At 39.2% G+C, this 14,640-nt stretch overlaps 1 protein-coding gene across 9 annotated transcripts; it reads left to right on the top strand.

Annotated features, from left to right (window-relative positions):
• Positions 1-1,741: 1,741 nt before the first annotated feature.
• On the top strand, positions 1,742-14,399 carry LOC116783339 (collagenase 3-like). Of its 9 annotated transcripts, none has more exons than XM_032680841.1 (12): positions 1,742-2,151; positions 5,685-5,801; positions 6,671-7,000; positions 7,101-7,342; positions 8,422-8,570; positions 8,663-8,788; positions 9,777-9,938; positions 10,523-10,640; positions 11,224-11,357; positions 11,694-11,853; positions 12,559-12,662; positions 13,249-14,399. In XM_032680841.1, exons 3-12 carry the CDS (start codon positions 6,878-6,880, stop codon positions 13,347-13,349), a joined length of 1,419 nt encoding a protein of 472 aa, XP_032536732.1. In that variant the 5' UTR covers positions 1,742-2,151; positions 5,685-5,801; positions 6,671-6,877; the 3' UTR covers positions 13,350-14,399. The 9 variants fall into 9 exon arrangements, with proteins under 9 accessions (XP_032536732.1, XP_032536733.1, XP_032536731.1 ...); XM_032680842.1 differs by lacking the exon at positions 1,742-2,151 and adding an exon at positions 3,990-4,043; XM_032680840.1 differs by lacking the exon at positions 1,742-2,151 and adding an exon at positions 4,523-4,581 and having other exon boundaries at positions 6,651-7,000.
• Positions 14,400-14,640: the final 241 nt, after the last annotated feature.

Here is a 14,640-nt window from a genome sequence, read left to right on the forward strand (position 1 = left end):
CTAAACTGCTCTCTAGGATTTAGTGAATGCATTGACTTCTTTGTTTATGATGAGAGTTTAGACATAGCACCCAGGAGGGTGCCTGAATTTAGTTCTGCAGATGAAAAGGATAGTCAATCTGTGGTGCCCTTTGCATCTAGTCAACAGGGTCTGCATGGTCACATTCAAACAAGAGCCATTGCCTCTTGGAAAGATGTTTATATATTTCTTGCTTCTGGCACTGGACCATATTGAATGCCTCTGGGTACCCCAATTGCACCTTTTTGCCAGCAAATGGCAGAGAGATGCTGCTGTTTATTATGAAAAGGAGTCAGGTTGGTGTAACATCCCTTGTCATCGCAGCTCTTGGCCCTCTTCTTGCAACAGGTCCCACAGATGGAGTCCCACCTGGAAAGGTAGAGCCAGAGTGTGTGTTTGGAACTACTCTGGGACTCCATTTACCCATCTGCACAATAGGCCTCAGAATAACTTGTTTTTTCCCAGAGGAAGCTGATTGAAATATGATGGCATAGCGCCAGGAACTGGAAACATTCCACTTGAAATACAACTACCTTTTGGTAAAAGAAACATTAACAAATGGGACCACTGACTTTTTTTTATTTGTCTTAAATGAAGTGTCTGCTGTTTCAGGGTCGCAAAACATTCACCACATTCACTATATAGTGCTATTTTGGGCACCAAACACAGACTGTAAATCAAAACATGACACCTTTCAATTATTTGTGGTAGCAAAATATATGTTGAAATCACATGGCTGGCACAATTCCTGTTTTCAAATAAATAATATCTAAATGCTGCTTCATTCTTCTCATCACATCTCCTATCCCTCCTCCTCCATTTTTCCTTGGGGGGAACCCTGGCATGATTATTCCAGTCTCTGCTGTGCCTGTGAAAAATTACCATCAGTTCAGCTAACTTTACCCACATCCACAAGATGCCAGAACTGCAGAAATTCTGCAGTGCTTGTTGAAATCTTACTATTCAGCAGTTTTGTGGGTTTCAGTGCTTTTAAAATATAACTTTCCATGCTTACTTGTTTGCTCTGGGTCAGCACAAGGTCTATGAACCACTGCTGGCTGTTTTTACCCTCATTTATACTTCTCTTCATTTTAAATTCAGACAGTGGCATCACCTCAGCCACAGATTTCATATCTTACAGTGTCCAACACTGGCTGGCTTTGACATTATCATTTATCATTGCTGGTTTTAAAAACTTCACTTGTTGGAGGTTTTAAAGAGTCACTGTATATAAAAGTAATAGCAATTTCAGAGGTCTGTACTTAGTTCCCAGTCAAGACTTTTTGTCTTTCCTTTAAAAAAATTATACACTACATCTGTGGTGCTGTCTCCAAAAAAAGGGGGAATACAGCTCATTTTCATTACCCCTTTTATTTGCTTGTTTGCACAGTCTTTCACCAGTGTTTCTTCAGTTTGTCTACAGAAGACAAAAATCCATGCCTCAATATAGGCTTCTAGCCACCATGGTGTAATATAAATAGGAATAAAATGTGTAGGAAAACATCCTGGATTCTGTGTATTTACATGTCCAGGACTCCCAAAGTCTTTAACTGAACATTCAGAAAACACGATTCAGCCATAATACACTCTCAGGCGCCTCGTTGCACACAATCTTTCAGAAATCAATTTTGTTTGGCATTTTGTTTTACTCTCTGTGATAAAACAGTTAGAGACTCGCTGCTTCTTTTTCTATTTGTATGTTTTTCTACTCACTTGCAGAATCTGTTCAATATGGTGGACTATCCTTCCACTTGTTCATTTCATTGTCCTACAGTAGTAAAGATCAACTTTACGCATCTCTTCTTACACAAAGATCAGTTGTTTTCAGAAAAGCTGCCTGTTCTAGGTTTTTGCTATAATTGCTTTGTCCAGCTTTTCAAATATTCCTTGGAAATATCTCAGGACAGCTCTCTGAAGACTACCAAACCCAAAGTTTTTGACAGTTTTCATAGTGAACTTCAAAGGACTTCAGAGTATTTGTGTAAAAAAAAAATCACAGAAAATGAAAAATCGTCCATCCCTGCCTAAGATATCATTCTCTTCATGCAATACAATTATATTTACTACTGCTTTGACAACTGCAGTTAAGGATTTTAAAGAACAGAGCTCCATACATCCTTGGAGCATCATTCCGTAGGCTAACACTGCTTTTTAATTCTACTTTTGTGCCTAGCTAATACTTTTTGTTATTCCACATCTATAAAATTCAAATATTGCCTCTGAATATTTGGTTTCACCTTTAATTAGCAGTTGGCTGAACTATGTTTATTAAGGCAAACCTGAAACCATTTAGGAATAATTTGGGATCATCCTCTCCTAAAGTGTGATGGACTGATCACATTTTTGCAGTAACAGTTGGTTAGGAAATTAATTTCTCCTATTCCAGAATAAAGATTCCAATATCCGAGCTGAGAAAGAGTAGTGATTTAAGGACTTGACACAGAATAAAAAACTTTGAGCTGGTTGGTAAGGGGCAGTGATATACAAATGATGGTATACAGTTGTGCTTGTTTAGGTACAAACCCCTAATTTCAGAGACTTTGAAATTCACAAATATGTTACCTGTGGACTTTTAAGCTATTCATTTTGATCATGGATTTCTGAGATATGTCTGGTACTGTTCTGAAGAACAGTGACACTCACACCCTCATGGTCTCCAGAAAGCATTCCTTACAGTCACAGAAAATATGATAAGGTAGCACCACTGCTGCTAAGCTCCACACAAAGCAAGCAAAATCCACTATAAACTCTGCTTATCTGATAACTGAGTGCCCCAACATTAATGAAAGCAATGCTGCAAATACCAGTGTTGGAAGGAAAGAAATGAGATATATACATAGTCTGATGGTCTGCACTGGGAAGGAAGGCAGTGCAGTAAGAGAATCAGCAGTGTGGATTCATTGCTCATCCTCAAGCACTTGTGGGGAGAACACTTTTTGTTCTCGTGGGTGACTTTAACCTGCTGGATGTCTGCTGGGAACTCAACATAGTGGAGAAGAGGCAGTTTAGGAGATTCCTAGAGTGTATGGAGGATAATTTCCTGTTGCAGCTGATAAATGAACCTACCAGTGGTGGGGACCCATTAGACCTGCTGTTTACAAACAGAGAAGGGCTAGTGGGAGATGTGGTGGTCAGAGGCCACCTGGGGCACCGTGACCACGAAATGATAGAGTTTTCAATACTCAGTGAAGTAAGGAGGGGCATCCCCAAAACCTCTACCCTGGACTTCCAGAGGGCAGACTTTGGCCTGTTGATGAGGCTGGTTCAGAGAGTACCTTGGGAAATAGCCCTTAAAAACAAAGGGGTCCAGGAAGGATGGACATCCTTTAAGAAAGAAATCTTGAAGGTGCAGGAGCAGGCTGTCTCTGTGTGCCGGAAGGTGAGCCAGTGGGGAAGATGACCAGCCTAGCTGAAGATGCAGATTTTGCAGGAAATTAGGGAAAAAAAGAGAGTCCATCACCTTTGGAAAAGAGGGCAGGTAACTCATGAAGTGTTTAGGAATGTAGTTAGGTCATGTAGAAATAAAATTAGAGAGGCAAAAGCACAATTTGAACTTAATCTGGCCAATTCTGTTAAGGACAACAAAAAGTGTTTTTATAAATACATCAATAGCAAAAGAAGGGGCAAGGAAAGCCTCCATTCTTTGTTGGACATGGAGGGGAACAATTACCAAAGACAAGGAAAAGGCTGAGGTACTTAACACCTTCTTTGCCTCAGTTTTCAGCAAGAAGACATGTTCTCAGGACAACTGGCTTCCTGGGCTGGTAGACAGCAACAGGGAGCCAAATAGCCCCCCCGTTATCCAGAAGGAAGAAGTTAGTGACCTGCTGAGCCACTTGGATCCTCACAAGTCTATGGGACCAGATGGGATCCATCCTAGGGTGATGAGGGAACTGGCGGAAGAGCTCTCTGGGGAGGTCCCAGATGATTGGAAGTTGGCAAATGTCACACTGATCCACAAGAAGGGTTGAAAGGAAGACCCTGGAAACTAGAGGCCTGCCAGCCTGACCTCGGTGCCTGGCAGGGTTATGGAGCAGATCATCCTAAGTGCAACCACACAACACCTACAGGATGGACAGGGGATCAGATCCAGCCAGCACGGGTTTAGGAAGGGCAGGTCCTGTCTGACCAACCTGATCTCCTTTTGTGATCAGGTGACCTGTCTGGTGGATGAGGGGAAGGCTGTGCATGTAGTTTCCCTGGGCTTCAGCAGAGGCTTTGACACCATCTCCCACAGCATACTCCAGAAAAAGCTGGCAGCCCATGGCTTGGACAGGGGCACTCTGTGCTGAGTTAGGAACTGGCTGGAGGGCCGAGCCCAGAGAGTGGTGGTGAACAGTGCTGCATCCAGTTGGCGGCCGGTCACTAGTGGTGTCCCCCAGGGATCAGTGTTGGGCCCAGTTCTGTTTAATATCTTTATTGATGATCTGGATGAGGGGATTGAGTACATCATTAGCAAATGTGCAGATGACACCAAGTGGAGGGGGAGTGTCAGTCTGCTGGAGGGTAGGAGGGCTTTGCAGAGGGACTTGGACAGGCTGGATAAATGGGCTGAATCCCATGGTATGATGTTTAACAAGATCAAGTACCAGGTCCTGCACTTTGGCCACAACAACCCCATGCAGTGCTACAGGCTGGGGACAGAGTGGCTGGAGAGCAATCAGGTGGAGAGGGACCTGGGGGTTCTGATCAACAGGAAGCTGAACATGAACCAGCAGTGTGCCCAGGTGGCCAAGAAGGCCAATGGCATCCTGGCCTGGATCAGGAACAGAGTGGCCAGCAGGACCAGGGCAGTGATTCTGCTCTTATACTCAGCACTAGTTAAGCAACACCTTGAGTTGTTGAACTGTGTCCAGTTCTGGGCCCCTCAGTTCAGGAAGGATATTGAGGTGCTGGAGAGTGTCCAAAGAAGGGCAACGAGGCTGGTGAAGAGACTGGAGCACAGGACCTATGAGGAGTGGCTGAGAGACGTGGGGTTGTTTAGCCTGGAGAAGAGGAGGCTCAGGGAGACCTCATCACTCTCTACAGCTACCTGAAAGAAGGTTGTAGCGAGGTGGGAGTCGCTCTCTTCTCCCAGGCAATCAGCAGTAGGACAAGAGGGCATGGTCTTGAGCTGTACCAGGGGAAGTTTAGGTTAGACATTAGAAAGAAATTCTTTACAGAGAGAATGATCAGACATTGGAATGGGCTGCCCAGGGAGGTGGTGGAGTCATCATCCCTGGAGGTATTTAAGAAGAAACTGGATGTGGTACTTAGTGCCATGGGCTAGTTCACAGGGTGGTGTTGGGTCATGGGTTGGACTCGATATCAGAGATCGTTTCCAAACTGTTTGATTCTGTGACTCTGTGATTCTTAAGAAGGTGGAATTACCTATATGCCACCATTGCTGAGTAAAGAAGTCTCAGCACTGGTGACAGACAATGTAAAGGAGAATATACAAACTGCTTTAACAGAAGTTGTCTATTCCTAATTGGTGTAACCATATTTAGCACTGGTTGAGACGGGCAGTGAGGCAGAAATAGCCTACATAACAAATTCCTCTCAGCTTTATTTGCTTTTGCTGTTTGTCATCATGAGACAAACAGCTATCATTATTTGAGTAACAAATCAAGCTTTTACACATTCAGCCTCAGTGATTTGTGTCCTTTTCCTGTTTTGTCAACAAGGCAACATCCATGTGAGGGTAGTGTATTCCAGGAAGCCTGTACCAGTGTCTACCAGAAAGCTGACTGAGGTTTACCATGTTTTCCATACAGGAAAAAAAGCATTCATGAAAGAAGAAGGTGAGTTCAGCAGAAAGAGCATCTCCCCTTGGACCCATGCTTGTCAGCATACAAGTTTTAGCAGAAGCTGAGATTGTAGTGACCCTGGGGAGACATAAATAATCTCTAAGTTTTGAAGTATATTAATTACTGTCTCTGTCATAATGCCAGATTTATCCTATAATCCACCTCATAAGTCAAAAATCACATTTTTCTGTTATTCTAGACGCACAGATTCATTGCCTACCTGTAGCTGGTAAATTGCCTCTCTCAGAGTAGTAGCTGTCTCATCAATCTCTGGCTGTGATTCTCTCATAAAGTAAACTAAATTCCTGTTTTTTGAGGAAGATAAATTGTATTGACTAGTTTTAAATATTTTAAAATATTTTTTAATATTCAAAATTATTTCCTGATATTTAGCATTTCTGGTTTTTAGTATATCACAGGCACTAAACTTTTCTGTAATTCTGTGTAAGGATCTAGGAAGTAAAATTTGTGTTAATATTCTGGAGTTATAGTTCTTTACAGAAACAAAGAAACAAAATATTATATTGTATATTCTATAATGTTATTTCTTATCAGCCAAGCCAACATTTATTTACAACTGAAGTGTGTGTGAATCAGTTTGACTGTTAAAAATCTCTGCTGCATGAGTGTAACTACTAAAAAGTTACAGAATTTATTTGAAAAATCATCAAGCATATATATTTTTACTGTCTATCAAATAGTAAAAAGACAATTTTTCTAGCAAAGAAGAGTAAGTTATTGCAGCATTGTTGCCAGTTATTGCCAGTGTAAGTTACTGCAAAATAATCAAAAAGTGTGGTTTGCTTCTGCCCATTTCTTCCCACAACCTATGTCAATATTCAGAGACCTTGTGTTTATATAAGGATGTAGTTTCAGAGCTCTCAGTTGGAGAACGGATGCCTAAACCACAGTTTTGGGGAGGAGAGAAAAACCAGCTGTCTAAGCATGTTTACTTCAAGTGACAAGGAAGTTCTAACTTGTCCCTAAGTGGTGACTCACTTGGTTGTGACTATAAAAGTAAAGGTAACTGCTCTCTGAAACATCAGGGCTACAGATTTCAGAAATCCAGCATGATGCAATCAAGACTTTCAGCTGTTTTCTTTTTCTTGTTGGGTTTGTCCTTTTGCCTGACAATCCCTATTCCCCTCGAAGACAGCCATGAATTCACAGAGAAAGACCTTCAGTTTGCAGAGGTACAGTATAAAATAATTAATTCACATGTCTAGTAAATAGTAAGTTGTGTAGTTACAATTGTTTGGAAACTAGTCTTATTACTTCTTTTCCCCTTTTTAGCGCTATCTCAGGACTCACTATGACCTCCGTCTGAATCCTGCTGGCATAATAAGAAAGAGTGGTAACACAGTGGCATCTAAACTTCGGGAAATGCAAGCTTTTTTTGGCTTGGAGGTGACAGGCAAACTAGATGAAGAAACGTATGAGCTGATGCAGAAACCAAGATGTGGTGTCCCAGATGTGGGGGAATATAACTTTTTCCCTAGAAAACTCAAATGGTCAAAAATGAATTTGACATACAGGTAAATTCATGGTATTTTGAGTGTTGTTATTACCTCCTTTCCAAGTGCCTTGTCCAATAGGTTGATAGTATATAAGGTTGATGTGAGAAGGACGCATCTGAGTTTGAAAAAATTAATGTTGCAGTTAAAAACCCTTACAGCCTCACTTTTGGAAAGGTGCCCTCAGCTCACACTGCAGCCCAAGGAAGTAAACATTAATTTTTTCCATTGTACTTTTTTGTGGAGGAAAGCTGGTGTGGTGTAAGTTAGTAAATCCTCATCCAACCAAATGAAAGAAGAGTAGGGACTAAGATCATGCATTTCTCTAGGTCACTCCTATGACCTGTTTGGACCTGGTTTAGTGTCTGCCTCACATAGGTCTTGTCCTGGACAAAGCAATGTAGATGTAAACCAGTCTCTGCAATGTGGCTGTGAGAGCAGGCTCTTCCATTTCACATTCTAGATGGAGATATCTATGTTTGGTCAGACAAATCATCGTACCATGACCCCCGAAAGTTGACCTTAGGAAGTGAAGGTGATGAAAGTTCACATGGTAGCTCCTTGTCCTTTAATTCTGCAAGGTTGTCAGCCCAGGGTTTTGACCAGCTGCAGCCTGAGTTTATTTAGCAGTTCCAAATATGAAATCACTGAACTCTATTAGTTTGGTATCTAGTGATAAATATTAATTTAATATGGATGATTCTAGCCTATAAAAATATCTTTGGATTATATTTTGCTCCTCCAGGAAATAAGGGTCATGAGATATTTTATATGAAATAAAAAAAAAAGTTTGAAGTTACTGACATGATTTGACTTAATATCAAATATATCTGTCATTTTCTATATCTTCTGGTGTATAGAAAACCAATTAAAGACAGCTGTTGGATCATTTTTAATGTCTCTGAATTATGTTAATGAAAATAGAAATGGTTTGTTTGGGGGTTTTTTTAATACCGCATGCAGCTGCCGAGCTCTTTGTTATGTGATAAGAACATATGAAAAAAGCAAAAACTTTTAATGGGGTGTACAGTCAGAAAAAAGTGCATTGCACCTTTCTTCAATTCATACAGTTTAACTGAAGATATTAATCTGTTTGACAGAATTATGAATTACACTTCAGATCTGAGACGTGCTGAAGTAGACAGAGCTTTCAAAAAAGCATTTAAAGTTTGGTCGGATGTGACACCGCTGAACTTCACCAGAATACGAAGCGGTATAGCTGATATCATGATCTCCTTTGGCACTAAAGGTAACACAGAACCAATTGTTTTTACTTTATAGTAGTATTCCTCCAAATAAGATGGGGTAATTAATTCAATTGTTTTGAATTTTGTTTTGTAGAACATGGTGACTTTTACCCTTTCGATGGACCCTCTGGATTACTGGCTCATGCTTTTCCCCCGGGTCCAGACTATGGAGGAGATGCCCATTTTGATGATGATGAAACTTGGTCAGATGATTCTAAAGGTAACAGAAGTTCCTGAGATTATTTGAAATGGTGATAGATGGAGAATTTTTCCCAGTTTGATATCTGTGAACAGTTTGTTTTGCCTGTCACGTTCACTGTTTCTTTGTCATGTTCACTGTTCACACACAGAAAGCTGGGTTTAACCTCCAGTCATAAATACAAGTTTTACATCTGCCTAGCATAAATTCTGGAATATAAAGCTCATAAGTGAATTGATTAAAAAAATACCACAACCAAGGGATTTTGTCATTTTGGCATTTCACTGAGGTCAAGGTCAGCTAGTTCTGATCACAGACTGATGGAAAGTGCCTTACTGACGCCTATAGAAAACATATAACTCAGCTGCAAATTATCTGTTTGCATTTACCTTGAAAATTCATTACCTTGCCTACGCAGGACAGAACTTTAATAGAACAAACAGAAAACAAACAAACAAACAAACAAACCCAACTATTTTTTTTCAGCACTGGATTAGCTCACCCTGCTGCCATTAAAGTTAATTTCTGCAACGCCGAAAATAATATGGATTTTCTACTGCAGATGAATTCCCAACCAAAAAATGTTCTTGATTTGAGTGGGACCAAGATTTCACCCCAGAGCTTTCCTGTGTTGTTAAGAAATTTCAAGAAATCTAAATCTGCCTAGATAGCAATGTTGCCAAATAAGATTTAGGCTAAACACCAGCTATGAGATACTAAATCGATTAGGTCCTTATTAATGCAGAACCCATGGTAGCTTGACAAAGGCAAGAAATTATCTCTAGTGGAAGGTGTCTCTGCCCATGGCAGAGGGTTTGGAAGTAGGTGATCTTTAAGGTCCCAAACCATTCTATGATTTTATGAATTACGCATAATTTTTCCATTTATTCAGTTGTCTCATTCATTGTCCCATATGTTAAAGCACAGTGTTAAGGTTAGTTGGTTATTCTAAGTCCCCTTTGCTGATGCAAGGAGATATACATTTACTTTTGCTGTGGTTTTTTTATAGGCTATAATTTGTTTCTTGTTGCTGCCCATGAATTTGGTCATTCACTGGGACTTGAACACTCTAGAGACCCTGGAGCTTTGATGTTTCCAATTTACACATACACTGGAAAAACCGGTTTTGTTCTTCCTGATGATGATGTGCAAGGGATCCAAGAGCTCTATGGTAAGTCTATATAATATATATCTCCTGTAGCATTATAACCTGTTACAGATGCACTGCACAGCTGCTATAGAGCTGCAGATGCTCAATAACAACAGTCATCACTGCTTAAGACCAGTTCATTGGAACAGAAGAGGTTTAGATTTAATAGTTCAGAAAGAAAAAAAGGAAGTAATACTGCAGAGGACCATTGGTCACTGTGCTGTCTCCTCTGGTGGTAGGGGGTGGAGGGCAGAATCTTTATACTTTTTGACCTGCCTCAAAAGAGGAGGTAAAATAGAGTCTAAAGCAAGAAACAGAACTATCTATGTTTCATCATGGAAAGAATAAAAATTTGGGGGGACCTTCAAAACTTGGGATAAAGCAAGAAAGTCCATTTAACGTCTTTGCAGCAGAGTTGAACTGCAAAGTCTGTGAATGTATTTGGCCACAGAAGAGAGAGAATAGACTTTCCCCAGTATAAATGTTTTGCATATTATGTTTGTATTTATCATGCTCTTTGGGAACTCTTCCATGTCCTATTCAATATCATGAACAACAGAAGGAAAATAACATTGTCAAGCTTAGATCATATGGTATGGTTCCAGGTGCTGGAGACAAAGATCCCAACCCAAAACATCCCAAAACACCAGAGAAATGTGATGTAGAATTATCACTTGATGCAATAACAGAACTTCGTGGAGAGATGCTGGTCTTCAAGGACAGGTAAAGAGACTTCCATGTTACTGATGGTGGGTACTGGATAAAATTTTGAGGAAGCAAAAACACCATTTCAGTTTTTTACTAAAGATTTGAATGAACATAAGTTTAAAAGATCACAAATCAATACAGATGTCTCTAAGAAACTACATCATATATCTTTTTAGGCAGGATTTATAATACAACTGCAGACTTCACAGCCCAGTAATTTGAAGTGAAGATAATATGGCTGAAGACTGACACTTTTTGTACACATTTTTCATTTCACGGGACTTTCTTCAACATGGACAAATCTACTAATATGTATTTGGGTACTATCTTCAGAAAGTTTACACGGGACAGCTGTGTTTCTCTTATTCTAAATTTGTTATTGTTTGAGATGATCACTGTGGGAGCGACAGAAATTATCTGCAACTAGATGACTATGAGGAAAGGAAAGGTCTACAAGGAGCTCTATGTATTAAATATTCTATGTTATGAAAAAAACCATTAATTCATCAGTAACTAATTTTTACTCTAGCACATCAAAAATACTGCTATTTTATGGAATGACTGGAAACATAAAATATGTTTTCTTTTTCTGACTTAGGTTTTTCTGGAGACTGCACCCTCAGATGGTCGAGGCAGAACTGGTGTTACTTAAGTCGTTTTGGCCAGAGCTTCCAAATAAAATAGATGCAGCTTATGAAAATCCCATCAAAGATCTTGTGTTTATGTTTAAGGGTGAGCTTTCAATTTTGCTGTTGGTAGAAAAATATAAATATTTAATTAAGCTCAGTAGGTGGTGTAACAGTACGAACAAAACATCCTACTTTCTTACTCAAAAAACAAACTGTTGGTTTCACCTCATGCACATCTATACAGTTTTCAGTGAATTAGAAGATGTACAATTAAATCCAAATGCATAGGATCATAGCATAAATAGTCTAATACCTTCAAAGTATGTGACCTAAAAATCTATTTTTGTATAAAAATAGGGATCACAGCGTACTCATTTCATTCTGCTCTCAAAGCTGAGTCTTTACAAAAGACTCACCCATACTTTGTTCTTATTTTCAGGAAAGAAAGTCTGGGCTTTGAATGGTTATGATATAGTTGAAGACTTTCCTAAAAAGATATATGAAATGGGATTCCCAAAAGAAATGAAAAGAATAGATGCAGCTGTCCATATTAAAGACACTGGCAAGACTCTCTTTTTTACTGGAAATAAGTACTGGAGGTAAGCTGGAGACAGATCAGTGTCCCTAGTCGTATCAAAAGATCAACTGGCTGGTTCAAATCAGGAACTTAGCTCTGTGGTTTCCATTGTTGCTATAGCTGTGTACAATCTTGTAAAGGTGTATGCAAGACTTTTATAAACATATGGGCACAGACTTTAAAAGTTGAATGAGTGAAAGAAAGGAAAGGAGAATAAAGTGCTCTGATCCAGGGGAATTTGTGGTCATGTCTGCAAGACAAAATTCCTATCTTGCTTCCTTGAGTTGCTTGTGTGACATGAAATGGTATCAGTACTTTGTGAGTAAGACATCTGTCTCACCACAGGGTGTCTGGTTTTTTCTGTCTATGAGTGCAGCTCACAGCCAGGTCTCATATATAATTAAGACACTATCATCACTCCACAGTGCCAGCAGCCTCTGGATAGGCTTGTAGTGCCAGTACATACAGGTACAATAATCTCCATGGAGTACATACTTCATAGATCAGTTCTGAAAATGTAACTCTACAAACTCTAGTGTTTATTCCACTTCTGGTGGAGATGTGCCCTGTTTATTGTCCTGAGTTTCATTATTGCACTGGACAGAAAGCATCTAAAGGCTACTGGCTGCTTCAGGTGTGAGTAACTTCAAAGCAAATAAAGGGTACAGATCAAACTCCCAGGCTGCTTAAATCCTCTGATTTTCTTTTTCTTTTATACTTAATATAGTTACGATGAAGAGGCAGAAGTTATGGAAGCAGGCTACCCCCGGCTGATAGAGGAAGAATTTGCGGGAATTGGTGATAAAGTGGATGCAGTCTATGAAAGAAATGGTACATAATCTGATGACGAAACTTGATTACAATCAGTTGCCCTTGAAAATTGAGATTAATGTCCTAGGGAAAACTCTGTCATTTGTAATTTTGATTTTTTCACATCAACACTTCTTTTCTTGGCTGAATCAGTTTTCTAACCTAAATCATGCTCTGGGCCAAAAAAAGATCTACCTCCTTGCTTAGGAAACTAAAGTGATATGCTTAATACAGAAGTATTATTATGTGTCTGTTCCTTCAAATGGAGCCCATTCCCATCCAACTTTTCAAGGAGTGTTTCCAAGTCAGTCTTAACCATTAACATGCAAACACTCTATTTTCTTAAGCAAGTGCTGTATAGGTAATAAAATACAGAATTTGACGTAAGATTAAAGAATATCAGTTATTTTAAAACTCTGATGCAGGTCTGGCAAATGGAATGAGGATCTTTAAACAATTTAGCTCAGCATTCTAAATACTAAAATGTTGCATTTAAAATACTTATTAAAAATGAAGACAAGTAAGATAATTTCTATTTTAACAATAATTTTAACATGACAACACTGTTTTCTCTGTGTTAATTCATTTTAACATTCCTTTTCCTTAGGTTATCTCTACTTTTTCAATGGACAACTGCAGTTTGAATACAGCATCTGGAGCAAAAGAATTGTCCGTGTCCTGCATACTAACTCCCTATTTTGGTGCTAATTACAGTTGAGTGCCATGTCATAGGCTGCAGAGCGGCTTGTAGTACATGGAAATAATAGTAATGTGGGCATATAGGTTTACTAGAGGACAGCAAGGTTCCGTGAACAAGCACTGGGCTACCTACCACCAAATGTATACTGTATATATGGAACTATACAGCTGCATGCCAGTCTGGAACTGAATTAACTTAATAGGAAAGGAGAAAATAAATCACTAGCATTTCAAGGGGCATTGCACCACTTAAAGTTTGTCTAGTATTGAAGTGAGATGCTGGATACATCACACATGATCATGAACACTACTAATTTCTGGTAATCTGAGCATGTCTAGCATCTTTCAAGGATCTCTTAGCATGTCCCAAGAAATACACCTGATAAACCCAGGAGCATTATATTTTTAAAGTAATCCTTCAACTCTTTTTGAAATGCCTTTTAACATACTAGGAATTCAGGTGCGTAATGAATGACTGAGGACTGCATGGTGACTCCCTGAGAAGGTAACACCGGGCCACACAGATGAAGTTAGGGAATTCAAAGGTACTTGAAAGTATCCCCATTTGACTAGAAATGTCTCACTGGAAACAGTCGCATGTCATCGCTAGAACAAGGAGAAAGTACAGAAGCAGTGAGGTGTCATTCCAAAGGAGACAGAAAACAGGAAAAGGGAAAAGTACTCCCTGTAGAAATCATCAGCCTGGATGATACTGGGGAAACTAGAAAGAAGCAGCAACAAGAGAAAGAATCATGCAGGTTGAAGACTTGCATGATGCTACATCTAGTATCACAGCCCATGTTTTCAGCTGATGTAAACTGAAGTGACGTCTATAGAGGTTATGCCTAGCTGTGCCAGAAGAGAACCTGAACATCCAAATCAAAATATTGAAAAGAATATATTTTTTCATGTTTGTTACTCTTTCAATATCTATATCAATTGTTTCAGTACATTGTAAGTTTTTGGTCTGGTTTGTTTTTTTTAATCAATGGAAAATATATGGGACTGTGAATATTTTTTCAATTTTAGAAAATAATATGAAATAAACTGAAGAAATAAGATGACATTGTGAAATTACTTATATTAAAATTCCATATTCTGCCTGTCATAAAAGATAGAGCTATTGGACAAAAGAAATCAGGAACATTAACCTGTGCATTTTATTCATTAAAATTTTCACCTCTATTTAAAAATGTGATTTACTTTTTTTTCCTCCAAGGCAATTCATTCTATAGAAAAGAGGAGGAGAGAAAAACAGAAAGAGAGGGAAAAGAAAAGACTCCTCAAATTTGCAAAATAA

The sequence above is a fragment of the Chiroxiphia lanceolata genome, chromosome 2, assembly GCF_009829145.1.
Source record: "Chiroxiphia lanceolata isolate bChiLan1 chromosome 2, bChiLan1.pri, whole genome shotgun sequence".
Taxonomy (NCBI): domain Eukaryota; kingdom Metazoa; phylum Chordata; class Aves; order Passeriformes; family Pipridae; genus Chiroxiphia; species Chiroxiphia lanceolata.